Source organism: Cheilinus undulatus, linkage group 23, assembly GCF_018320785.1.
Source record: "Cheilinus undulatus linkage group 23, ASM1832078v1, whole genome shotgun sequence".
Lineage (NCBI taxonomy): Eukaryota > Metazoa > Chordata > Actinopteri > Labriformes > Labridae > Cheilinus > Cheilinus undulatus.
In genome coordinates this window covers 8,495,355-8,523,284 of record NC_054887.1, presented here as the reverse complement: position 1 = coordinate 8,523,284, position 27,930 = coordinate 8,495,355, and the positions used below count along the sequence as shown (strand labels likewise).

At 38.8% G+C, this 27,930-nt stretch overlaps 1 protein-coding gene across 1 annotated transcript; it reads right to left on the bottom strand.

Annotated features, from left to right (window-relative positions):
* Positions 1-195: 195 nt before the first annotated feature.
* fbxo18 (F-box DNA helicase 1) lies at positions 196-27,930 on the bottom strand. The gene is made up of 21 exons (XM_041781187.1): positions 27,515-27,930; positions 25,251-25,418; positions 22,791-23,377; positions 22,514-22,650; positions 21,756-21,903; positions 21,475-21,656; positions 21,313-21,387; positions 21,108-21,199; positions 19,391-19,559; positions 15,882-16,101; positions 14,436-14,523; positions 14,247-14,342; positions 14,009-14,145; positions 10,820-10,916; positions 10,561-10,727; positions 8,802-8,898; positions 8,525-8,719; positions 8,319-8,444; positions 7,792-7,898; positions 5,317-5,451; positions 196-701 (listed from the first exon to the last, which is right to left on the bottom strand). The coding sequence occupies exons 1-21, from the start codon at positions 27,531-27,533 to the stop codon at positions 537-539; spliced, it is 3,207 nt and encodes a 1,068-aa protein (XP_041637121.1). The 5' UTR covers positions 27,534-27,930; the 3' UTR covers positions 196-536.

Here is a 27,930-nt window from a genome sequence, read left to right as displayed (position 1 = left end):
GTTAGTCTCAGTGCTGTCAGTTTTGTAAATGCTGGGAAAATAAAGTTATTTTCTGCTATTAGCAGCACTTTAGAAAGATTATACACTACTTTTAAACAGTTGACCCCAAAAAGGTCACAACCTTTACTGCTACAAGATGAGATCTGTGTGAAAGGAGAATACAAAAGTGTTATTCAGTAAAATTAAAATGTCTGGAATTAGTACTCTTTTTTTTAATACAAAGAAGCATCACACAGTTACACTCACAAACCTCAACCCTCGACTCACAGTCACAGAGCAGACAACTGTCCTATTTTAAGAGCCCCAAGTGGGTAATGCAGGATTAAATGCCTTCAATGTCAAAAGGAAAAAATAATTAAAAATATATACAGGATTATAAAACTACCAACATCTTTTCTCATTGTCTAAAGATGACTGAACATCTATTATTACTTCTGACTTTTCATGTCCTGCTTAGCCCTTTCAGATGAGGGGTCAAGGTCCTTGTCCTTCACTGAAAGACAAGTGGGGTCTTTTTAGGGCCGCAAAGACAAATATTAGAAAAGTGCCAGGAGCATCAGTAAGTGGTCCCGTGGACGCACAAACATTTGGGGGATTTCAGCCATCGAGTGCACGTCGTCTGTCATGAGGTAGGCGATGGGTCCAATGCGGGTCCACACGCACCTCTCGCACAACGGGCCACCTGCAGACACACCGTCGGTCTGGAAAATGAAGAAACGGGAATATTAAACACTGTAAGAGCATGTCTTTGGGTATGACATCTGCTTTTATAATGTGTGCAGACAAAAACTCATGAAAACTCAAAACATGCATGATTTTATTTTTGGTACAACTGTCCCAACATTCGATCTGATTCATCACAGCTTGAGGTGTACAGTTCACTTCTATGCCACTTTTTGTCAATGGCAAGCATGTGCGTGTACTAAAACAGTTTTCCTGTAGGCCTGTGCATTTTTCTTGGCAGAGCTAATAAAGAAAACTAACCACAAAAGCTGATGTAATTCAGACATGCTGCTGCAACATCTACTACAATTACAAGCAATATCTGCAAAGCTCATGTTCACAGAGAAGGTAAATGAAACCAAACTAAGTTTTGTTAGCTGCACTGCAAAAGATGTGGGAGCGTTACAAGTGATGGATTGGAAGCAACAAAACATTTTGAACAACATACCGGCATGCAACCTTGTTAATAATTTCTTAAGGTGCTCTTCCTCGTCTCTACAAGAACAACAACTTTAATCATCAGAGTTAATGGACATAAAAGCTAAGAGCTTCTTCACTGCAGATACTTGGAGCTATTAGAGGTGCAGGATCCACATCACACAACAGCAAATGGATTTCAAATCACAGACAGCAATGGAGTGTACGGCTTCAGCTGCTTTGCACATGTATGAAAAGTATGCATACAATGCAGCTCTCTGTCGGTGAGGTTTCCGCATGTGTGTAAAATCAAGCACCAAGCCATGCAGCCTTCATTTTCAAACATTTGTGATCCAACACTGATACTGGACTCTGGAGCAGTGGAAATGTGTTCTGTGGAGTGACAAATCACACTTCTCTGTGTGGCAGTCAGATCAGCAAGTCTGGATGAAATGTGAAACGTTTTGGATAAACTATTTCAAAGGCAGGGCTGTACAGTGTCCCACATGCTACAAGGATAGGTCTGTGCTACACAGTTTTTTCATGTCCTTACATTGGTGTGATGAGAGACTGGGAGAGGGAGAGGTATGCGTGTGCAAGAGCATGTGCCAGGCATGAATATGCAACTTTAAACTGAACTTTAACTCGCCTCTCAGGCTTCAGACTCCACATGGACTTGGAGATTTGAGACTTGTGGCCACTCTTCTTATTTGTGGCACAGTATAAATTGGAGCTGAAAGTCATTCCCTTACATCATGAATAACCCTCTATGTGAGGAGCGTGAGCAGAATTTCTGACAGGATGACGGGGATGTGACCTACTGTAGAGGAAAAACGGGGCAAAGGTTTACAGTGTTTAAGAGGCGTGCTGCCTCAAACAAACCCTGAGTGTTTTTATCAAGGCCTGTTTCATTCATCTCTGCTTCACTAGTTTTTCACGCATGGCCCGTCACAGCAAATAGTCAGTGTAATGACAGAGCGTTCAGCTGGCACTATCCTTTAATTAAAGGCTTATTTATTTAAAAAAAAATAAAAATAAAAAAATAAATTTCTCTTGATTGATCTTGCTAGTGCTGGGGAGAGAGTAGAAGTTGTGACAGTATAGAGCTGAACAATGCAGCACCATATTGCATGAACTGTAAACCTATTGTTAGAGGACAAATAAATTTAGATAACAGGTTTATTATGAATGTTGTGCCTTTAAGGCTACCTTCTTGTTTATTTTTAATTAAACCTCACCATGTTAAGTGGTCATCATCACTAGACAGTAGTGAAAAGCGTCGATATGAAAGCAAACAATGGGGGGGAAAAATAAGCAAGTAAGATAGTGTAGGAAGGGAAGTATTGCTATTTTTAAGGCATTATTTTCTGTAATGATACTTGATGTGAATATTTCATACTGCCAACAATTCACACATCCTTGTATCCTTAGACACACATATCCTTATTTATACTGTAATTTCTTTGACCTACACCGCGTGCAGAATTATTAGGCAAATGAGTATTTTGTCACTATCTTCATTTTTATGCACATTTTCCAACTCAAAGCTCTATAAACTGGAATTCTTATTGGAATGAAGCATTATCAGGTGATGTTTATCTGTCTAAAGAGGGAGGGAGTGGCCTAAAGTGATCACCACCCTATATCGCGGTGTGCAGAATTATTAGGCATATATAGGCAATTAAATAAAAAAATAATAATTTCCCCATCTCACTTGTTAATTTTCATTTATTATAGCAAGAATAACAGAAAAACATCTGAAAATTAACATATAAACACTTTAGACTTTAAAAACAAATATTCAGTAATCAGTATAGCCACACTTCTTTTCAATAACCTTCATGAGCCTTCCATCCATGGAATCTGTTAGTTTTTTGATCTGCTGACAATCAACTTTATGTGCAGCAGCAACCACAGCCTCCCAAATGCTGTTCAACGTGCTTTATTGTCTTCCTCCACTGTACATTTCACGTTTCAAGATGGCCCACAAGTTCTCAATTGGGTTTAAGTCAGGCGAGGAAGGGGGCCATGTCATTAATATGCCACCTTTAAGGCCTTTGCTGGCCAGCCATGCGGTGGAGTACTTTGATGCATGTGATGGAGCATTGTCCTGCATAAAAATCATGGCCTTCTTGAATGATGCAGACTTTTTCTTGTACCACTGCTTGAAGAAACTATCTTCCAAGAACTGGCAGTAGTTTTGAGAGTTGATTTTAAGTCCATCCTCAACATGAAAAGGTCCAACTAATTCATCTTTGATAACAGCTGCCCACACCAGTACCCCACCTCCACCTTGCTGTCGTCTGACTCGAAGTGGAGCTCTGTGCCCATTAGTGATCCAGCCATGGGCCCATCCATCTGGTCCATCAAGACTCACTCTCATTTCATCTGTCCACAAAACCTTTGAAAAATCTGTCTTCAAGTATTTCTTGGCCCAGTCTTGGCCCAACTTGTGGGTATTGTTCAGTGGTGGTCTAATTTCAGGTTTCCTTACCTTGGCCACATCTCTGAGCACTGAACACCTCGTACTTCTGGACACTCTAGGCAGGCTGCAGTTCTGGAATATGGCAGCGCTGGATGATAAAGGGTTTCTGATAACCTCACATTTAATTCTTCTTAGGTCTTTAGCAGTTAATTTCCATCTTTTATTCTCCACACGTTTCTTGCGACCTTGATGGATATTTCCAACAAAACTTCTGATTGTTCGGTGATCACGTTTCAATAGCTTTGCTATTTCAAGTGTGCTGCATCCCTCTGAAAGGGATTTTACAATTTTTGATGTTTCAGTGTCTGTTAAATCTCTTTTTTGGCCCATTTTGTCTGAGGTTGAGAGGCTGCCTAATAATTCTGCACACCGCGATATAGGGTGGTGAACACTTTAGGCCACTCCCTCCCTCATTAGACAGATAAACACCACCTGATAATGCTTCATTCCAATAAGCATTCCAGTTTATAGAGCTTTGAGTTGGAAAATGTGCATAAAAATGAAGATAATATCAAAATACTCACTTGCCTAATAATTGTGCACGCAGTGTAGTTTTAAGCATTTTGGGATGTAGCTGTTATCTAAATACATGCAAAGAATCTGTGTCATTGGCTGCTATGGGTATAAAAGGAGAGAAACTCATGGTGTGGCCCCAATCATCCCCTGACCTCAACCCTGTTGAGAACCTTTGGAGCATCCTCAAGCTAAAGATCTATGAGGGTGGGACGCAGTTCACATCAAAACAGCAGCTCTGGGAGAATATTCTGGCATCTTGCAAAGACATTCAAGCAGAAATTCTCCAAAAACTCACAAGTTCAATGGATGCAAGAATTGTTAGGGTGATAATAAAGAAGGGGTCCTCTGTTAACATGTAAGTTTGCCTGTTAAGATGTTTATGATTGAAATAGCTTTGATTTCAGTAAATATGACCTCATAATGCTACAAATTTAACAGTTCTTTACAACCTATAAAATGTTTTGAAACTCTGTTGTGCATAATAATTTGGAACTGTGCATTTTCAGTTTTTTATTTTTGAAAGAAAAAAAATGGTATTCATTGGGAGGTTAGTTCAGTAAAATTTGAATTATGCTCCAACAGTTGATGAATTAAAAACTATACTCACTGTCATTTGCATCGACTAGTTAAGAATATCAGAGAAAAATCAGAGTAAAATATCATATATATATATATATATATATAAAGTTTGACAGCTTTTTTCCGGTACATCTTTTTTTGACTGCGCAGAGATGAGCCATCATCTACTGCATGCAGTTTCATTCTCATTCTGACAAAGAGCTGAACCAGTGGTAGACAGGGCCATTTTGTGTGGAGGCTATTAGTGTAAAGCTGTAAAGCTGTAAAAGTGTTTTTTAAGTATATTCACTTACTAAGAATTTCATGAGGTTATCGAGTGGTTTTAGACAGGAACTGTCACCATTATTAGTCATTAAATTTTTGACTTCTGGGTTTTCCCTCATTGACTGTCTGTCTCCTTCTTGTCTTGTTGTGGCTGACTGTGAAGTTTCAGTTCATTTTTTTGTTTAATGAAGAATTGCTTATTTTTAAACCACATATTAGACTCTTGTTCCTAAAGGTGCTTTAGAAATAAGGTTAGTACTCTGCTGGACCACAGACATTTGAAACATTACTGTTTTGTAGGTGTGACACTGCTTTGTGTGACAATTTCTTACACATTTCATCTCTTGTTTGCTCATGATGAATGCTGCACCGGGTGTGGTGCAGTTGGGACAGTTCTGGACACAGCATGGGAGAGCCTGGCCTTCCTTTATCAGTGAATCTGGCATGTCCGACTTCAGGAAGTATTCCTGGAGGAGACAAGGAGTTAATAATTAGGTGATAAAGTAAAAGATGAACTCTGATGTGAGAAAAACAGAAGCAGAATGTGGCCTTATAAATGTTTTATCAAGAAAAGCACTCAGCTTCAAAGTTGAGTTTCTGAATGCTAAAGACGCCCTTAAATAATTAAGTCACAACACACCCAGCAATGCTTCTGTTCAGTAGGGTAATGATGTGGGCAAAGAGAGGAGTTTGTTATTCTAATTGTGCATGAAAAGGATATTAGTTTATCACTTAAGTCCCACTTAAATGCATTTATAGAAGCACTGTGTTTTTTTCCTTCACAAAGCAACTTTTTTATGACTTGTACCACCCAAAAGACAAAAAAAGAGAACAGGAAACTGAGAAGTGTACACAAATTCAGTTTCAGTGCAGTTGTTGCTGCCTCCTAGCTGCTGCCTTTCTTGTGGTTCCAAAATTCAACACATCTGCTTCTTCTTTTCACGACTCCAGCTTTGTCTGATTAACTTTAGAGACCACTGAGGCTTTGAGATGAGAGGACGACATATGGAACTTGTTGGCAACCAGGTCAATGGTATTTTAATGCACTTTGTCTCAACCAGGCTGAATGAAGCTGCATGGCTATGAAAGTTTAGAAACTGTAAAAGAAGTCAGATAAGGATATTCACCATGACAGCTGTATTTTACACCTTCTAGGTGCTAGGTATAAGGTTTAAGATTGGCATTATCTCACCCTGAAGGTTAGAATTGCTTTCACTCCATCCTTTCATCATATTACTACTCATATGTTGACCATTATCTATAGCAGGGGATAAAGGGGATAAGTTTCTGGGAAGGAAGGGAGTCAGGAAAATCATGGTCCATTGTTAAGTAAAGCTGTGATAACCATATTTTCTTTCTAACCTGAATGATAACCACTGTTATCAAAGTTTATTGCTGCTGTAAAACATTATAGCCTAATTACTATGTCCATGGGCAAACTGACCAAAATATTTGCAAAGTAATATCAGACTTCATATCCGAGCCATGGTGTGCACGTCAGGATGCCAGGGAATCAAATAACTTTGAGGGAAAAAATACTGAAATAGTTGGGAGGGGGGGCAAAAATGGGTCAAGAAAGATATTAAAAAAATGGTGAAAAATGGCTAAAATGTGTTAAAAGACACAAAAATGGGCCAAGAAAGACAAAAAGGGGCAAAAAGGGAGGGAAAATGGTAATAAGCATTAAAGTGTGGCAAAAAATTGGTTAAAAAGAAAGGGCCTAAATGAAATAAAAGAGTCAACGAGGGTCAGTAAAGGTATAAACTGAATGTAAAATCAAAAAGAGTCAAAAAAGGAAAAAAATGACCAAATATGAGTAGGAAAAGATTTAAAAAATAGTTAAAATTGGATAAAAGTGATTAAAAAATGGTCAAGAAAGGCAAAAAGGGGAAAATTAAGTGGGGAAATGGTAAAAAAAAGTGCTTAAAAAGTGGCTTAAATGGGTTTAAAGAAGCACCAAGGATAAGGAAAGTAAAAATGGATTGAAAATGGCGAAAAGTGGCACAGATGGGTTCAAAGATGCACAAATGCGTCAAAAAAAGTGACAAAAATGGGTAGGAAAATGGTGGAAAGCTGTTGAAAAGTGGAAAAAATAGTCAAGAAAGGCAAAAGGGGGCGCAAAATTGGCGGGAAAGTGGTGAAAAGTGGCAAAAAGGGTTTTAAAAAAAGGCAGAAAAAGAACAGGGTAAAAATTAGTTAGAAATGGCGGAAAGTGATTAGAATTGGCATAAATTGTTTAAAGGTGAAAAAAATTGGTCAAACAGGGAAAAAAAATGAGTAGGAAAATGGGGAGAAGTGGGTACAAAGTTGCTAAAATTGGATGAAAGAGGAAAAAAATGGTCAAAGAAGGCAAAAGGGGCAAAATTATGTAAAGTGATTAAAACTAAGAAACTGCTTCAAAGGGGCAGAAATTTTTTGTCAAATAGGACAAAAAGGGGGAAAAATAGGTGGAAACTTGGTGAAAAGTGTTAATAAAGGGGTTGAAGAGTAGCACGAATAAGTCATTTCAACATCAGAGCCAATAACAACTTGTCACACTTTTCAGCTCAAATATGAAGTATAACTGTTAGCCAGGATGCGAGCACCAATGCTACTGATGCAGCACACATGCACTGTTATCAACAATAAATCACAACTGGGGAGGGCCCTCTCTCTGGGTTTGTCAGGGGCCCAGACAATTCTGTGGGCGAGGCTACTTGTAGTTGGGAGACAACATTTTTAACACCAACAATCCGTGATGTTCTAAAAAGGTTCAACTGCATTCTTTAGAGATAAAGAGCAATGCAGTCTGGGAGATTATGCCTTACCCCTGCCAGTGTGAGAATGCGGCGGATGTTCTTCGTGATGATCAGTGAGGTTCTGGCTCGAGTCACCGCAACATACAGCAGGTTCCACTCATCATTCTCAACATCATCTGAACAGGAAATATTTAAACATTTTACTTTGTATTGTTAGTTACTGATCATACAATCAAAACAGTCCCCTTAAGCTTTTTCTGTTTGACTAAGAGCTGTTTCAAGAAATCTGAAACAAAGAAGGTCTTTTCCTCCACTCATCCTTTGAGATTTAACTTTCCATCATTGTGTAGAGGAGTAACTACGATAAGGGAAGGAAACACATTGAGTTTGTTCCGTATAGCACGGAAAAGAGTCTACCAGGAGAGTAAGGGTTGACTGGGTTTTTCCCTGCAGATACAGATTAATTGCAGTCAATGAGATCAGTAACCTAAAGTGCATTCAGAGAGTATTCTGAAATATCACATAGACATAATTATCGAGACACTTTGCAACCACACTTGGAATTTAGCTCTGGTTCCTTCAAAAAAGAAACGCACCAAATGAGAAGTTGTTGTAGTGGTGAAGGTTGTGTCTTGAAGAGGGAACCTTGGTGAAGTCGTCAGTGATCATCACAGTGTCAAACTCCAGACCTTTAGCCTTGTGGACCGTTCCCAGTATGAAGTCTGGGACACATAAATAAACATTAGACTGCAGTTTAAGCAGATAAGAAGTGTTATTTTTGAGGTAGTCACATTATTCCTACCTGCAATGTTAAAATCATCTTCATGGCACTCTTCTAGCCGCTTCACCAGCTCAGGGATACGGTTTCTATGTCTTTCTACAATAGAGAGTTTGGCATCCAGCTCCTTGTCTTCTGTCTGCATGGCGTACCACTTCAGGGCCAAGAAGCCGTTTTTATTTTTCTTAGCAAAGGCACGAATGAGAGGGTCTCTGATGACTGAGGACACAGAACTTTTAGCCTCTTAAAACAAAAATATAAATATAACACTAACATCTTGGTGTATTTGTTTGAATCTTACATTTTGGTTGTTGTCCCGGCCTCTGGCTGTCATCTCTGGCTCCTTCACTCAGGTGCCAGATGTCCAGGATCCTGCTCAGGCCGATACTTTGGATTCCCTGAAAGAGAGGGGTAGATTTCTAAGAGCATGAAGATTTAAGGGGTTTGGGACGCTTTCATGCGACAGTCTGACAACATCTAACAGAGAACACTCTGTTAATGCCGTCATTTTCTCTTGATGTTCATTTCTAACTGTAAATTCTGCTAAGTAGAAAGACTGGAAATGGAGGGTAAAGTGTGTCTGGCTCTGTCCAACAGTAACAAATCTGCTGACCCAACTCAGTTATATTTTGTTAGTCAGAGTAGCCGTTTCCTACTTAAGCCCATTACCACCACAGACAAATAAATAAGTTGGATAATTTCATTAAAAAATAAATACAAATCTTAAGTCAAAACTGTGATATAAAGTCATAATACAGAAATTAAAAGTTAAAATTATAAGAAAGTAATTCATTAATATGAAATCAAAAACAAAGATTATGAATTGAAAAGTCCAAATTATAAGATAGAAAGTTGAAAAAAATCAAATATATGAGTTAAAAGTCAAATTTGGGAGAAAGGTAGTCATAATTACAAGATAAAAAGTGAAACTAATGACAAAGTCATGGGTCAGAGAAAAAAAGTAAAAAATATTTGATAAAACATAATAGGTACAAGATAAAAAGTCAGAATTATGAGATATTTAGTCATGATTAAGAGATTAAAAGTCAAAATCATGAGATATATCCAAATTTGGAGGTAAAAAGTCCAAATAATTAGCGAATAATTAATTATTCTGAGACCAAAAAAAATCCAAATTCTTAGACAAAAAGTAAAAATTAAGAAAAAAAAACTCAAAATACTGAGCGACTGATTTGTAATTCTGAGACCAAAAGTAAAAACTATGCAACAAAAGTCAAAATTATGAGAAAAGTCCAAATTTCTAGAAAAAAGGCAAAATTATGAGAAAAAAAAGATAAATTATGAGATATTTCATAATTATGAGACAAACACTCAAAATTCTAAGATAAAAAGTCAAAATTCTAAGACATTAAGTCATATTTAAAAAGATGAAAATCTAAATAATTCAATATTCACTTAGAATTAAGAGGGTGAAAGTCAAAGTTGTTACATAAAAAGTCAAAATTATGAGTTAAAAAGTTGAAATTACATTTTAAGTCATAATTATGAGATAAAAATCAAAACTACTATATGAAAAGTCTTAATTATAGATTAAACCCCCCTATATTATTAGATAAAGTCATAGTTATGAGATTAAAAAGTCAAAGTTTTGAGTTAAAAAGTAAAAAATAGTAATTAAATAGTTGCAGTCATGAAATAAAAAGTAGAAATTTCAATTTGAATTGAAATTAGGGAATAAAAAAGTCCTATTTTAGAGATTAAAAGTCACAAATATGAGATAAAAAGTCACATTTACAATACAGTTATTCAAATAATGCAAAACAGAAACTATGAGATAAGTAAATAATGTGATAGGTCATGATTTTGATGTATCTCATTGTTACTTTTCATTATTTTGATTTTTTATCCCATAATAACTACTTAAATTGTAACTATTTATCTCATAATTATGACTTATCTTCTCATAACTTTGACCTAACGTTTTATAAAAAATCACCAAGGCAAATGTAAAATATAAGCTCAAAACATTAGACTGTTCCTCATTTCTAAAATAGCTAGATCTTCGGGACTGTTTGTTTGAGGTACAAAAACACACTCACTCCTACGAAGTGAAGCCTGCATTGAGAGTTTGCGTCTGTGAGTCGGACGGCTTCGTTGAACACGGTGAGGTTGCATCTTGACAAGATGGCCGTCTGCCCTGGACAATGACTGATGCCTTGTCTTACAGCTGCTGCAGCTTTTTCAGCAGTCTCATCACACACACCACCTGCAATTCACAGAAATGTTTCCACAGTACTGAGAACTTCAAAAATATAAAACCAAAAAATCACGTGCAAGTAAATGGATTGCTAATTTTACCTTTTTGCTTTCCTCCCACTAGAATCTTGTGCACAGATTTGCAAACTTTGAGGATGGTGGCACCCACGTAGGCAATCTCAGCACCAAACCGAAAGCTCTAAGGAGAGATTTAATCACATAAGGAGAGATTTAATCACACATTGTTTACCAGTAGAACCTGATTAATGACAGCTGTAAGAACAAAAATAGCATAACTTCAACGTCTAGCTGAGAATCACAGCATGAAGACAGCAATGCTCAGCTATGGCCTAATGCAGCAGTTATGTATAAGCTCTAGATTAAGCTGGGGTGTAAAGTCCACACTGAAACTTCAAACCCCAATTCCAAAAAAGCTGGGATGTTCTGTAAATGTATAAGAATACAATGATTTGCAAGTCATTTTTAACCTACATTTAGCTGAACACAACATAAAGACACAATATTTAATGTTCAAACTTATAGAATACTGTTTTTAGAAATGTGCACCCATTCTGTATTTGATACCTGCAATATGCTTCAACAAACTTGGGACAGCAGCATGTTTGCCAGAAACAACCCTGTGGGGACTGAAATGTTGGAGGATGGGAAGTAAAATTTGTTCCCATAATTGCTTCATGTAGCTCTCAAGGCGCTTAACAGTGAGGAGTTCTAGTTGCTGTATTTTGTGCTTTACAATGTGCCACATATCTTCAATGGGAGAGAGGTCAGGACTGCAGGCAGGCCAATATAGTACCCTCACTCTTTCACTGTGAAGCCATGCTGTTGTAACTTCTGTAGAATGTGGCTTGGCATCGTCTTAAAAAAGACATCGTCTGGATGAAAAAATGTTGCTCCAAACCCTGTATGTAGCACTCAGTGTCAATGGTGCCTTTACAGCTGTGCAAGTTACCCATGCTATGAGCACTATTACAGCCCACACATCACAGAACAGGCTTTTCAACTTCAGTGGATGACACTGTACAGTCCTTTCCTCTTCAGCCCAATGGAACTCGCCATCATTTTGTGGATATACAGTTTCACTTGGCGGGGATGGCTCCGCTCCAAAAATGCTCCCTGGATTAGATAAGCATCATGCTTTTACTTTCCAGGGAGCGCATGGCTAGAAACCCCAATATGGATAACTACATTTTTGAAAATGCATACTGAATACAATCAAATTTGTTAAAAAGCAATTAATTCATAGTAGCATCAATCTGGATATGAGGGTGCAACAAGCTTTATGCTACAAAAGAGGAGGCTGGGGTGGAGAAGCTGGGAAATCAGCTGGCCATCAGCTAATCATGACTTGGTGTATGACTGCCATATCCTACATGAACTAACACTGGGCCTTATCCATAGATACACTGACATGGAGTACACTGAATATATTGCAACTTTTGTCGGCTTTCAACAGTTCTCACTTAGGTTTTCATTTCTCCCAAAGTCTCCTAAATGCCTCTCTGGCAGCACAGAGCACACCCCCGCCCATTCAGAAAACTCTTCTCCTTTTTTGTATCAGAAAGAGTGGGAAGGAAGGAACGGAAAAAACGAAAAACCCAGCCAAGGCAAGTGGGTGGTATTAAGAAACGGAAGGTTGAAATGGAGACAGAAAATATGAATCCGTAAAAAAACAGTACTGGGTCTCTAATCTGGCAGGGGTTTGGCTTTGCAAAGGAAGAACAAAATGCAGTAATCAGTAAAATATGATGCAAAGTTACACAAAGATTATGCAAGCCATACACAAAAAAAAATCGCCAGACATGGCTCCAGAAGGTGTTGTTGAAAAGCTACGATTTAAAAAAAAAAAAATCCCACAAGACACGCAACTCAAAGTAGGATTAGCCTGGGGGCAAATTTTTTGCTGAAAACTCCCTGTCAGAAAGAGGAAAAGTAGCCCAGTGACTAACAAATTTGAGCTGCACCCAGGTCCTCCTCCTCTCCTGAGACAGTTTCACTGAGCTTCCCAGTACTCATCTAGTGACAATGCAATTTCTGTTCCAGTCCTGCCGCATTCTCTGCTTATTTGTTAACAGGAAACCACGACAACTGGAACTGAATGTACTAAGAGATGGCTTCGATAAAAAATGAGCAGCTGTTGTTTACACTGCAACTACTGCAAAGAAAAAAAGCTGCTAAGTCGGCAGAGAAACTGAGGCAGAGGATGGGAAAATCTTTTGAGACACGGATGAAAAAACACACTTAAAATATTTTTAGATGTCATTAAGTAGGTTTGACAAACTGGGTTGCAGACGGCAGCCATTTACCTTACTGTAAGTGCATGATTGGGGCGTTACACAGAGACTAACAGTTGCCCAGTGGTACCCTGCATACCAGTCACAGGGCTTGTGGTCCTTGTCCTTCAGTGTAGTTAAATCACTGAGGTGGCGTCTGCCAGGCTATGTGCTTCTGTGTAAGCTCAGGGCTATGGGAACCTACTACATAGGCTACAGCGTAGATTCCATTCAGAGGTGAAAACCAGGCTTAAGTGAAATAGGTTGTCCGACTGTCTCGCATAACAGCCACTTTCAGATCACTCCAGAGATGTTCAATTGAGTCTATATCAGGGCTCTAGCTGGGCCACTCCAGAACATTCACAGAGCTGTCTCTAAGCCACTACTGACCAGTGTCCCAGTCCCTGCTGCTGAAAAACAATGCCACAGCATGATGCTGCCGCCACCATGCTTCACTGTTGGGATGGTACTGGGCAGGTGATGAGCGGTGCCTGGTTTCCTTCATTTTTAGCATTGAGGCCATAAGGTTCAATCTTGGTTTAATGAGACAAGAGAATCTTGTTTCTCAGTCTGAGAGTCTTCAAGGGCTTTCTTGTGTTTTGCACTACGGAAAGGCTTCTCTCTAGCCACTCTGCCATAAGCACAGATCGGTTTGGTTTTTGGCATCAACCTTGGTTCTGCTCTGGCCTCCTGATGGCTGTTCTCCAAGCCTGCACCAGACCCTAGCCCCATCTCTCTAGGCCAGCTGACATGAAGGTACAGTTGTGTTTGTGAGCTATAAAATTATGAAGCTGGTGAAGCACTGATGCTGTAGGGAGAGGTAGAATAATCATTTGGACATCCCACCAGAGGATTATCTGGACTAATAATCACTTGCAACCAACCTTGACTTGGGACAGGCCCATCAGAGGTGCAAATCTAGCCTAGAATCTAGCTTAACACCATGTAGAGTGAGACCATTCTTGTGCGTGTAAACATACAGACTGTTAACCCCTGTTACCTGTGTCAGGTAGTAGATGTGTGTATGCTCAATGATTTGCAGGGCATTGACGGCTCCTTTAAAGGTGTAGATCTGCTGATGAGGATCTCCAACCAGGATTTTCCCACAGCGCTGAGACAAAAGCACGTCCATGATGGCTGGAGAAGACAGAAGACATCACCATCACGATGTCAGGAATGATACATTTTCCTGTTAAAATCCAGCAGGACTGTGTTACAGTTATTATAGCCATTTTTACCAGGAGTGCAATCCTGGGCCTCATCGATGAAGATGACGTCGTATTGGTCAGACAGCCGTGGCTTTGGGTTTTTGAGCTGCCATAACTTCAGGTAACCTGAGAAAAAGATCCAATATAAAATGTGAAGGATTACTTTGAATATTCATATCTCTTACACAAATAAATGTAACTCATTAACAGCTGCCATACCATCATGGGTCATGTAGAAGGCCTCATTTCTTTTTTCCTTCTGATCCTTCATTTTGTTCCAGATCATCTTCGCATCTTCCACAAAACACTATTTTCACAATAAAGAACAGAAAAATAAAGTATGATTTGATGATGCTCATGCTCCAGGTTTCTTTTCAGTAAAGACACTAATTTGATCTGATCTGCATCAAAGTCACAAGTTAAGACAAACACAATGTGCTTAACCAGATACCACACAAACGATAACAACATTTCATGTCTTTATTGAAAACAACCGTTGAACACTCACAGTGTTGCTGGAATAGTAAGTGAACCCTGAGGCCAGGGACTCTAAAAAGAGCACATTGGAGTCAGGAGTTAGCACACCTGAAGTCCAATCAATTACGTGAGATATGAGCCAGGTGTAGAGGTACAGCGGCTTATAAAAACACTCAAACTTGTTGAGTTTGTTTCCACAACAAGCTCCTCTATGCCTCAAAAAAAAAAAACAAGAAATCTCAGAAGACCTGCAATCAAAAATTTCTTAATTCAAAAGGTCAAAATACAAAATTAAAACTGAAAAATGTTTTTAAAAGCCAAATATGAGAAAAAAAGTCAAAATTCTGAGTTTAAAATGGTCAAAGGATGAGATAAAACTTTAAATTGTGGGTCAAAAAGGTTAAAATTTGGGGTTAAAAAGCCAAAGACGGGAGTTCAAATTGATAAAATATGACTTAAGGTTTTTAAAATGTGAATTTTTAAGGTCAAAGTATGTATTAAAAAGTCAAAATTTATAGTTTGAGAAGCAAAATTGAAAGTATAAAATGAAAACACAAATTTCTCAAAAAGGATATTTTAACCCTTTAAAGCTTGAAACCTGAAATCACAGCCAGATAATTCTTATTTTTGGAACTGGGGTGTTTATGAAACCTTCTACTAAAATCCCTCAAAAAGAAATATTGCCATAAAATTTCACATAAATACTTTTCGTTTCACATTTAATGCATCAGGCATTTCTGGCAATTGAAAATCTACTAAAGGGCATTTTCATCATTTAATAATAATAATAATAATAATAATAATAATAATAATAATAATATCTTGAATTTATATAGCGCCTTTCAAGAAACCCAAGGACGCTTTACAGGAACACATAGACATGGACAAACTATGTGAGGGGTAGGATGAGTGTAAGGGGTGGTTTAGTGAGTTTATCAGGTTGTAAACAAAAGGTTTTAATAACATAACACACAATAAAGGAAATAACTGATCATGTTGATTGGACAGGGGTCTCACAAAACTGTGTATCAAATATGATACAATAGGAGGAAATCTGTAGACTTCACAGAGCACATTGTGTTTGTCTGTACTTATGACTTAGATGCAGATCAGATCACCTTCGATGACCAGAAAACTAGATCATGTCAAAGGGTTCACAACCATTGTCTTCCCGTTGTATTTACACACCGGTATCTCCAAAGGGTTTATTTCATTGGTGGAGCCCTTCCTGCTCACGAAAGTGTGGGGAACATGACTGGAATCTATTGTCTCGTCGGCTGAAGCCATAAAGGCGTTGAGAGTCAGTGCCACCACTTTGGCTTTTTTGTAGCCACCGCGGCCTTCAGGTAGAGCAGAGTTAAGAGCGAAGGGCTTCAGGTTAAAGGTCAGCTTCTGACAAGAGTGGTAGCTGTAAAAACAAGATCACAGAAACGCAATTAGTTAAATCTAGTGTTTAAAACCTATTTCTCAGCAGAATTTTGGAGTTTAAATGGCTCAGCCAACGCATCCATATATTTCAACACCACTGAGGATGCATGATATTGAATATTATCATGATAGTCTGTTTGTTTTAGAAACAGACATATAATATTTAACATTGTTTGATTCTATCATAAGTAATAAAAAACTAATAAACAGGATTACATGTACACCACATGTTAAATGTTTTTAACAGGAAGAGTCAAAGTAAGCCTTATGTTCCTTTTTGAGAGCTACAAGCAGACCTGTAGCAGCCAGTCCAGCTCTGTAGAGACTCAATAGAAAACTGACCCTCTTTTCATTCAGCTCAGTGTTTCCCACACTGACGATTTGGGTGGGCTATCTGTGTTTGTTTACATCCACCCAAGTATATTTCCCAATTTGTAAACAACAAGAGGGGCAGTTGGCTGACTGACCAGTGTGACGTAGGTGCTTCAATAATAAACCAAAATTGGTAAATTGGTGGTAAACAGGGGGAAAACTGTCCAAAAAAAAAAAGAGAAAACCAGGCACTCCACACACAAAAAGTACAAATGAGTAAGGAAATACTAAAAATCCTTTATTGTAATGGCCAAATCATTAAAAAGCCAACATGTTTTGACCAAACAGGTCTTTGTCAAGGCTAACCTTTTCAACCTTGTTAGTGAATCTGATGAATTTGAAACAGTTCTGCACACGCATCTCTTTCATCCCCACTATTTATTACCACATTTTCCCACTGTGCCTCAGTAATATCCTCTGTATTTATTTAGATTAGTCTCTGTTGTTCTCAGTAGTGATAATTCCCTCAGTGTGGTATTATATATCCTTTTTTTGCTCCACTGTGATTATTTATATGACTGTATTTATTTAAGGTAGTTGCTGCCATAACAAACTGTTTGACTTTTTCACCATGTTGCCTTGTCTTTTCTGTTGATTTTCATATGTCCTTCATTAGTTACACATTGCTTTCATACACTCATCGGCCACTTAATTAGGTACACCTGTTCAATTGCTAACACAAATGGCTATCAGCGAATCACATGGCAGCAACTCGATGCATTTAGGCGTGTAGACGTGGTCAAAACAACTTCCTGAAGTTCAAACTGAGCAACAGAACGAGGAAGAAGGGGGATTTAAGTGACTTTGAACGTGGCATGGTTGTTGGTGCCAGAGTCTGGGAATTTCAGGAACTGCTGATCCACTAGGATTTTCACAAAAACCATCCCTTGGGTTTACAGAGAATGGTCCAAAATAGGGAAAATATCCAGTGAGTGGCAGCAGTGTGAATGAAAATGCCTTGTTGATGTCAGAGGAGAATGTGCAGACTAGTTCAAGATGATAGAAAGGCAACAGTAACTCAAATAACAACTTGTTACAACCAAGGTATGCAGAATACCATCTCTGAACTTTGAAGCAGATGGGCTGCAGTAGCATAAGATCACACTGAGTGCTACTCCTGTCAGCTTAGAACAGAAAACTGAGACTATAATTCACACTAACTCACCAAAGATGGACAAGAGAAGATTAGACAAACATTTACTGGTCTGATGAGTCTCGATTTCAGCTGTAACATTCAGCCATGTATCAGCGGTTCAGGCTGGTGGTGGTGTAATGGTGTGGGGGATATTTTCTTGGCACACTTTGGGCCCCTTAGTACCAAATGAGCATTGTTTAAACGCAACAGCCTATCTGAGTATTGCCGCAGACCATGTCCATCCCTTTATGACCACAGAGTATCATCTTCTGATGGCTACTTCCAGCAGAATAATGCACCATGTCACAAAGCTCAAATCATCTCAAACTGGTTTGTTGAAGATCCCAATAAGTTCACTGGCCTCCACAGTCATTAGATCTCAATCCAATAGAGCACCTTTAGGATGTGTTGGAACGGGAGACGACAAATCTGCAGCGACTGTGTGATGCTATCATGTCAATGTGAACTAAAATCTCTGAGGAATGTTTCCAACACATTGTTGAAACTATGCCACGAAGAACTGAGGCAGTCCTGAAGGCTAAAGGGGGTCCGACCCCGTACTAGCAAGGTGCACCTGATAAAGTGGCCAGTGAGTGTATGTACATATCTATATACTTTTATATATCGTTGATAGTTCATACTTTCTGTACTTTTTGATCTAAATTCTCTCCTTACCTTATGAACTTTCCTAACTGCTAAGCTGTATGTGTAATGGAACAGCTGCAACTTAAACTTCCTTCAGATCCAATCAAGTATCATTCATCTAATCAAATGTTTGTATTACACAGTACTGAACAAACACACAGTCTGAGGGACTTACTAAACACAGCTTGGAAGAAGAACAGAGGCAGCTGTGTTATCTCAAGAAAGCTGTGGCAACAGTTTGTAGACATTCAATCTACATGTCATCACTTTATAGGGTTCAGATAAGTTCAGACATCGTAAACCTCACATTAGACGAGCTTTCTTGTCATGGCAAGAGCCAAAACAACACACATCCTGTTACAACTATATAAATTGGGCAATTGACAACTGTTAGGAATGGTTGAAGTACTGTGTGTACTCTACTAAAAGGAGTCAAGGACAAAGATCTGGTCTTTCTTTAAATTAGTTTAGACATTTGAAATGGAAAAACCCCACATTTTGAACCCAAAAAATTGGATGTGATGCAACAGTTCTGGAGCATCACTGATTCAAGCTTGCTGATGCAGTCGCCTGCAATTCAGCTTGTCAAATTGCAGACAGCAATTGAATTTCACAAATTATTGCAGCTACCTTTTTTAAGATAGATCGGCTGCACATCAGGCTTAAATGCACAGCTGATGAAGGAGACAGGGGCGTTAATGGAATGAAGTTTCAGTGTGAAAACTTAAAAAAAGACTGATGTAATCATTTCCAAGTGACAGATTAATGTGAAAAAGGGAAACAGAAGTATGGTTTGAAAAAGTTTTGTTTATATCAGCTGCACATGGCCCTCTATGATACAATCCATGAGAAATTCAAGACTGTAGAAGTTAAATCTGTGTGTAAAATTGATAATTCTCAGTGGATACCTTTGTTAAAACAAGACATAAGCAAAGCGTTTTTGTGTTTATATGTGCAGTGAAATTGACATGAATCAGTGATGAGCAGGAATCAAACAACCGGATGTTATGAGTTGTCACAACGATAAAGATACAGGGAAAAACAGTTAATGACTAGTACTGTCCCTATTGCAAAAACAGGAAATGCACAGTAGCTTTAGATTTAACTCCCTACTCACATCCTCCCGACATCTTTGAAGGCGAGTGAGTGGACGGTCTTGCAGTCCACGTTCCGTGGAAAGCGCCGCTGTGCCTCAGTGGCCACTGATTTGTTGAATGCCACATACAGGAAGCGGAGGTGTGGCCGCTGCTCGGCATACTTTACCAGCGTGGTTGTCTTTCCTGTACCTGTGGCAGAGAGCAAAGATCTTTTTTAAACATTTATTTTGGGTCTTTTTGCCTTTATTAAGCAGATAGGATGGTGGATAGAGCCAGTAAAAGAGATGAGGGAGTGGGGAATGGGGACCAAGGGCCAGTTTAGCTGACTAGGTAGAGTCCTCAATGCACTGGTCATGGGATCAGTCCCTCATCTCAGCGCTGTTTGGTGCATGTCTTCCCCGACACTCTTTCTCCCCATATCTCCTGTTTCTCTTTGGCTGTCTTCTCCTAATAAAGGAAAAAATCTCAAAAACTACAAAAAAAAGAAAGCCACAGGCTGGACTCAAACGCAGGCAGCAATTGTTCATGAGGTGCACCTTCACCACAAGGCCATCTGCCACACCTCACAAAGAGACTGTAGAAAATTATCACCGTTTTCAACTTTCAGACATCAGTTTGAAAACTGCTCACGACACAAATGTTTTATACACTTAAACTTCTTATGAAATTGCATTTTATGAATCTTTAAAACATTACACCTGTAACAGAATTTTGTATCGATGAAACAAAACAAAACAAATTTGCGGAATTAGAAAATAAAACAAATAGGTTGAGTCCACCAGGTGGTTCAGTTCAGTTTGGTATGGCATTTGCATTCCATTATCAAAAGTTGGAAAGGGTCCCACATAACTTACCCGTACCATCCTACTTTTTCAGCAGCTTTCCACTGGGCTGCCAATCTTACCTGTAAGTCTCAAGAGGGTGGAGCTACACACACAATAAAGAGTTAGCACTGACATCACTTTCAGTGTGACAGAACTGCTCAGCCAGGCTAAGTAACAAAGTTAGGCACTGCTGTCTGCTCTGAGTAGTGAATGAAAACAGGAGAAAAACAGACTAATATCCAGTTCAAGTAGAGATATTTGGACTTGACAGAGATCCACACTGTTTCCTGGACTGTTGACATTGATATGTGGCCACATATTGAATTTGTGACATCTATCACCTTAGATATTATTTTACCCTATCATTGATTTGCTGAAATTTAAGGTCTTAATTTTCCTTTAAGGTAAGAGGAAAGAGAATGTAGTGGTTTAGATAAGATTCATCACTGTTTTTGTAGCTACTGTAGTAGCCCAGAAATATCTTGTGGCTTTATTAAAGTGCTGTTAAGGCTCCAAGCATTTCTATAAACATATTCCATCAGCTGAGTATCCTTACTGACCACAGTGAACATTAGTTATTAAAATGACAGCACATTTCGGCTGAAATAAACCTGTTTACTGCTTACTCCTTACTGATTTCTGCCACTCAGCGGTTGGAACAGCAGAGACATGATGCCCTCTACAGTCCATCCACCAAGTGAGGGTACAGGTGTCCATAGGAACAAAATATTTTGGGGTTTACCGTACTCATTCAAACTGGACCATCTGGTGGAAACCTAGCCTTCCTGTCTCCTGTATGCACCTTCTAATTGTCCCCTGGGGACGAATTAAGATTTCTAAAAGAAATATCATGGCACTTTTCAGTCCTAAACAACTAACTCTTTCTTTTATAAATTAAAAGCTGCCACTTTACCAGCAAAAGCAACAATCTTGACCACATGATCCGCCTGGATGTTGTGGCTGAGGATGTGCTGCTGTTCACCTGTGAGCTGCATCTGAGGCCGTCTGGAATCCAAACATAAAATAATGACTGTTAAAGAGATTTTCCTCCTCGTGTATTCTGTCATTGGTTCTTCTTCTGATGTATCGTTAATGAAAACTGGCTTTTTAGTCCTCACCCGCTCTGACCAGAACTGACAGAAAAGGGGCCATTCTCCATCAGATGAAGTACGTAGTAGATGTTATAATGTAGCCTGGAGGGACAGGAAATACAAGTCTTGTTTGAAGGATGGCAAGAATTTACTGTAGGAAATAAAGGTGTTGTCACTTAAAGCTCTTACCTGTTACTAACCTGGATACCACTTCTTCTCAAAGCCAGCAACATCGTGGCCATGTGGTTGAGGTACTCCGTGATGGCGGTGTATGTCATGCAGCCGGTGAGAAGAGACACCAAGGTCTGCACGTCACCAACGCTCTCACTCAGGAGCAGAATGATGGCCATTGCTGCGTACGGATTGGGACCCTGGAGATCAAACATAAATGATTTCAGGATCACACTTTAACTTCAATTTTACATTTTTCTCCATACTATGACTAGGGGGTTTTTAGATGTGACTCATACCTCAATGCCAAGGTTAAAGCTCTTCTTGATATCAGGAATGTGTAGTCTGATGGAGGCCTCAGCCTGAGGAAAAAGACGATGTTTCTTCACATACTCCAGAACATCCTCCGGCCTGACCCGCTCTCCAACCTTGTGTTGGGCCATTAAACTGATCAAAAAACACAAAAAAAGACATCATAAGCACAGTCTAAGAAACAAGGGGGGAATCAAGTTCAACTGCAATTAAATATAACGTTTTATTTACAGGACTTTTGTTTCATTTTTTTTAGAGTAATAAGTAGTATAAGCATGCTGCAGCCTGATGCTACAGTTGTTTAAATTCTTTTTTTCTCTTAGTAATTAAATGACGTATTCATATCTGTTCTGAGATTCATTAAGCATTCACAACAACAGATGAATGCTGAGGAATGAGATCAACCAGCTACACCTGAATTGGGGCATACCGCCACCTAGTGGACTCTTGTATAGCTCTATCAAGCTGATTCCAGCTAAAGCTGTCAGCTCTGAGGCCTTCTATAGAGAGGTGAGTCCTTTCAAATTATGTCCAACCAACTTAATTTATCACAATTAATCCAATCAAGGTTTAGAAACATTTCAGAAACAATCCAGAGAAAAGGGAGGAACGTGAGCTAAATTTAGAGTGTTTTTTTTGCAGTGTCTGAATACTTGTGTCAATCGGATACGTCAGATTTTTATTTTCATAAACTTGGAAAAATGTCAGCACTTCATACCAGTATTGTTTCAGAAAGAAGACTTACACAACAAGGTTTCGTATACTGTGTTCTGGTGGTGCTGGTTTTGTTATGTTGCTTTTCTTCAGGACAGACACAATCTCCATCACAGTCTCTTTTTCCATCATCATGTAGCGGAAGTATTGCTTCTTGAAGGGGACAAACTGCAGAGAAATCCAAGTTGAGGACTGCGTGAATTTGTTAAGCCTTATCTTATTCTAAATCACAGACCAATTGAATGTAGGCAGACAAACAACAGTCATCCCTAAACTCTGATATAAAAGTAAGTAAAATCCTGTTTAACCTTGGAATCTTCAATAATGTTCTTCCAGCGATGGCAGACATGGATGGCATTGCGGTACAGGTCCTGTGCAGAGACAAGACTCAGTACCTGCCTCAGCACCTCCTCTGGTAGGTCTTCCATGCAGCCCTGGGGTTCCTGCAGGACTTTGTTGTTTCCCAGAAGTCCAAAGTGTTTGTCAGGGAGGGCCTCCACCTCCTCCTCATCCTCATTAAAGTGAATGTTAGCATCAAAATCCTCATCATCCCCAAACATCTCTGCTGTCATTCCCTCCAAATAATCCACAGTCACATTCTGCCTTGTGTCAGGCTGCAGCCCCATGTCTGCAGCTAACAGGCTTTCATCGTCCACCTCGAACTCCTCTAATTCAGGTTCTGCTGCCATAGGAGCAGCTAAAAGGCTAACATCTTCATCCTCATCATCATCATCATCGTCCTCTATTTTGGGAAAGAGTTCTGCATTGACTCCATTTGTGCATGTGGATGAGCAGGGCTGAGGGGATTTGTGCGGGCTCGAACTTATGACTCCTGTCACAGAGAAGAAGCTGTTGATGCTTTTCTGTTGACCAGATGGACTTCCTGAGTTAGACGCTGAGGAGATGAGAAAGAAAACACTCATTGTAGTTAAACTCAGCAAAAATAACTTAGGAAAAATATGCTTAAACTAGGTTTACACTGTGCAATTTCTGGCAATTCAGACACAAATTTTGGATCACATGATTCACCTGGTTGCTCCTGACTAGTATACATTTTTCTTACTCATAATAAGGGCATACTCACACTAGGCCATCCGTGTCATGCCTTATTCCAACCGTGCTGAAGCCCATTTGACCCCCCCATCCCCCCTTTGGCCTGCACTCACACTGCTCAATGCATCCAGGCCTAGGCACGGATACATCACGCACCAACGCCATCACACAAAGCCTCCACCATTGATGAACTTATACGTGTTGATGACTCAGTTTACATAAGTGTTATTTTTTTGGCTGTAAAATAACAAGAGATTTATACGATACCTGATCTGACACCGGAGTTATTTCACCTGACCTGGGATCAGTAGCTACATTAACTATACAGAGCCCAGTGAGGAGAGAGAGAGGGAGAGAGAGGTTCATAGCGGACAGTTATCGCTCACAGCATATAAACTGGAGCCTGATCAGAGTTCCAAGCACTTCTGCTGAATGAAACCCGGACTTTTTAACTCGTATGAGCCCCTACAGTCATTCTTCAGCGTGTCCTTATACTATCTGAATCCCTCTGGCACTCCTTTATGCGCCATGAACTGTGCCATCTCCCTGCATAATTTAGGATGCCTTTCAGTGGTGCACCAAACAAGCTCTCATGTCATAGGACAGTCTGTGTCCAGAGCAGGATTCAATGATGAGTTAAAAGTTTTTTAACCATGACGAGAGCAATCTTAACCGTCTGACAAGAGCTGGAAGTAAAAACGACACAGGATTAATAAATGATGTTCTGTTCAAACGTCAGCGTTCAAGGTCACAATTTCACTTCTTCATAACATTAAATAGAACTAAAGGTAAATCAAATCAGTGCACGATAGTATGGCATTACAATTTCACAATGAGAGAGGTTAAATCAGCGGTGAGATGAACCCTGGCACACACTTCTCCGCGTATTTGGCAGACTCTCCTTTACGCACAGAGGATGAAAGGTGTTTGTTATCCTGTGAGAAGGACCTCTCACAGTCGTTTAAACCTGACTTTGCAAGAAACTGGTCAGAAATGTGGACTGGAGTGGGATCCATTGGAACGAGGTCGTAGCGGAGCTGTGCGAAGTTAAATTCTTCAGCTCTGATAAAATCTTTGTAACTTGTTGAAATACAATAAAACAAAATACATAAATCTCTCCATCTCTCATCTCTTTGAAATAAAAAAATGAGCAGAACTATGAACAGAATCCCAAACTTTGTGCCATTTTTCCTTTGAAAGCTGTCAGACAGTATCTTAAATCATAAAAACAGCAGAAATGCATGTTTGATGTGCCTGACCCAACTACAGAAATAATGAAGCAGGGAAAAGGGCCTGCCTGCAGACTTCCAGCTGACAGAAAAGAAATGTCGCTCTAAGAGTCTGCTCTTTTAACATGATTGATGGAATTTTTCCTTTTATTCCCTGTTCTTGAATTTCCCCCTGGGTTAATTAAGGATCCCTCTACCTATCTCTATCATTCTGTTCATTGATGTTGAATACACCTCAGAATAAAGCTCAACAGAGACCTTCCACTTGACAGACACTTGACAACTCTGTCTCCAGAAGTAAAAGCCCCCAAAGATATATTGCAAAACCCGTATATAAACTTTCAATGCATGAACCATGCATGATGCTTTGATTGTGTTTGTGAGAGAGAGAAGGCAAAAACATTTTTATTGCCATTTTTTTCACACGGTGTACACCTGGATTTAGATCTGTATAATGTATGCAAGAGAAGGATAACTCCAGATTACCACACTTCCATCGCTTGGTGGGCGTCCTGGGGTAAAGTCCTCGATTGGGGTTGCAGTTTCCCTGGGTCTGGTTAACTGTGTTGGGCCGGGTGAGGGCACCAGTTCCCTCTGCACTTCTCCCAAGTTCATTACACTCCGCCACATTCAGGTGCCTGCGTTTGGCCTTTCCTTGGATATGAAAAGACATTTATACATGTCAGCAATTCCACAAAACCTGCAGTACTAACATTCTGCTTGTGCGATATTATCCAACATTGAGTCTTTTGTCTAGAGGTGGAAAGTAACTAATTGCATTTACTTAAATTACTTTCATAGACTAGCTTTTTTTATGTACCTGTACATTTTGAGTACCTTTTAAATCAGTGATTTTACTTTTACTTGCGCATATTTTGGGGTAAGTACTGGATTTTACTAAATTTTAAAAGCATCACATATTGAGTAACAAATTAAGCACTAAAAGCCAAGACGAGGAGGTCCAAGTTTTCTGCCAAAATCAAACAGTCCTGTTGTTTGGTTTTGACCACACATGGCAACCAGAAGCTCATGACAGGAGAATGATTCCACATTTCACTCCAAAACAGCTTTTACATTTTACTTTAGGTTCAGCTACACCTTACAATAACCAACATGGTCAGAGATTCTTATTCTTTTGTTGTTATTTCACATTAAGGAAAGAATATATTTCACAGCACAATCCCTTTGGATATTAAAAGTAGCTACTCAGTACTTTGAGTAAACTTTGAATGATCTATTTTTTAATTTTACTGGAGTAGCTATATAGTACAGTACCTTTACTTAATCCTCAGGCATCACTTTAATTTACTACCTTTTAAAGCCATCAAGGACAAAAATGTCCACTTCCAAAAATCTGCTATAAAAACTTAACAGATTCATATTTTTTTCCTGCCTTTTTGTCGCATAAATCTCTTAAACAACTTCAGCTGTGCTCAAAACTACCAAACATTCAATCATTTTGAAGATTTTAACCCTTTCAATGCCAGTTTGATTATGAAAGATCAAAAAATGTGGCTTGAATGGGAGTCAATGGGATGTTTTTGTCCACAAGTGACTCGAAAGGACACTACATTTTAAGTTGGATGCTACACAAAAACTAATAATGCATCAAAGTCAATATTTTGGCTATTGTTTGACATACCGAGGACTGATTTAAAAAAAAAAACACCCCTCAACATTAGTTTTCTGGAAAATAATTACTGTTTTGTGTGTTTTTTAGAAAAATGTAATCCGATCCTGTAATCAAACTGGCAATTTAAAGCGTTGAAATCCTGAAAATTATTAAATAATCAATTGTTTTAATTAGAACAAAAGTTTATCAAAAGATTTGACCAAAAAAGGCAGAAAAAATATCAATGTATACTTTTTTATTGCCATTTTTGGAAGTGGACGTTTTTGTCCTTAATGACTGGAAAGGGCAGTAAATCTTAAATCGGATGCTACACAAAAACTAAAAATGCATCAAAGTCAATATTTTGGGAAATGGCTAATATATCCAAGCTGGATTCATGCATGTTCCTTATAAATATGGCACCATTTGAAGGGGAAATAAACAGGCTTTCCAACGGTATAAGATTGTTACAACAAGGAAATATTCTACCACTTTTTGTGATACCTTTATTTACATCTGAGGGTTGAGTTAATACTACAATGGTCATGGATTAATGGTCCAAATGTTGTCAGAAAAAGGTTGACTTCTACAAACAGTTGACTAAAAACGTTAGGAAAGCTTTGAAATGTTCTTTTTTTATCTTGTGGTCTTTAAGGATGAATGCATTTTATCATTTTTCTGGTGAACTTTAATGGTCACCTAAACAAAGGTTGCCGTAATGTTTGGTTCGTTGATTCTGTTTCAATACCACATTCTTAAAAGCAGAATAATCTTTATTTTAATAAAAACAGCAGCACATTTAAAGTCATTTATATCAGAAGAAAGGTGCATAGAGAATATAAAGCCAACGAAAACTGCGAACAAACTCTTGCACTCAGTATGCTGGATTTCGCCTGTAGTTTGGGGAAATTTAAGAAGTAGAAATAACCCATTAGTAGGTGCTTAGGACGTCCATTGTTGTTGTGGTAGCCACACTGGTATGAATGCAGCGTTTGATTTTAACGTTTGTCATACCGAAGTTAAAATGTAGTACTTAGCTTTCCAACTACATTATGTATAGATAGAAGTTAGTTTGATATATTTTTACAGCAATGACACAAACGACGTTTTACTGAAAGAGAAACAGAACTGAACTCACCTTTGGTTGCCACTTCCATGTTTGTATCCAGCGCATCCGTGTTTTACTAAAAGGTACGAAACTTGCGTTAAAAATGCTAAAACTGTAACTATTTAAAAAAAGGCTTACATCAAACAGAGGTCCTTTTGTATTATTTGCTAAAATAAAAATACGACAACGAACGGTCAGAGAAAGGGCTACAAAAATTGTAAACAACTGCTGTTGCTAACGTTAGTTTAGCTTTTAGGCCGAAGTAGCACTATTTCTCTCGTATTTGTCGCTAACCGTCTTTACAATAACGCCAATATACCACTCCGCTCCGTGTCAACATCACTTAATTACTATTTGTGTGCTCTTTAGTGTAAAACATGCAATGTTATTGACAAGAAACTAATTGTTCAAATAAAGGTCCAGAAGTTTGTGTTGGGGAGGGAAGG

Coding starts and splice junctions, on each gene's coding strand:
- fbxo18 (XM_041781187.1), bottom strand. Junction 19,560..21,107: donor CAAGATTGTTGCTTTTGCTG/GTAAAGTGGCAG, acceptor TCTCTGCCACAG/GTACAGGAAAGACAACCACG. Junction 8,720..8,801: donor GCCGGGACAACAACCAAAAT/GTAAGATTCAAA, acceptor CTGTGTCCTCAG/TCATCAGAGACCCTCTCATT.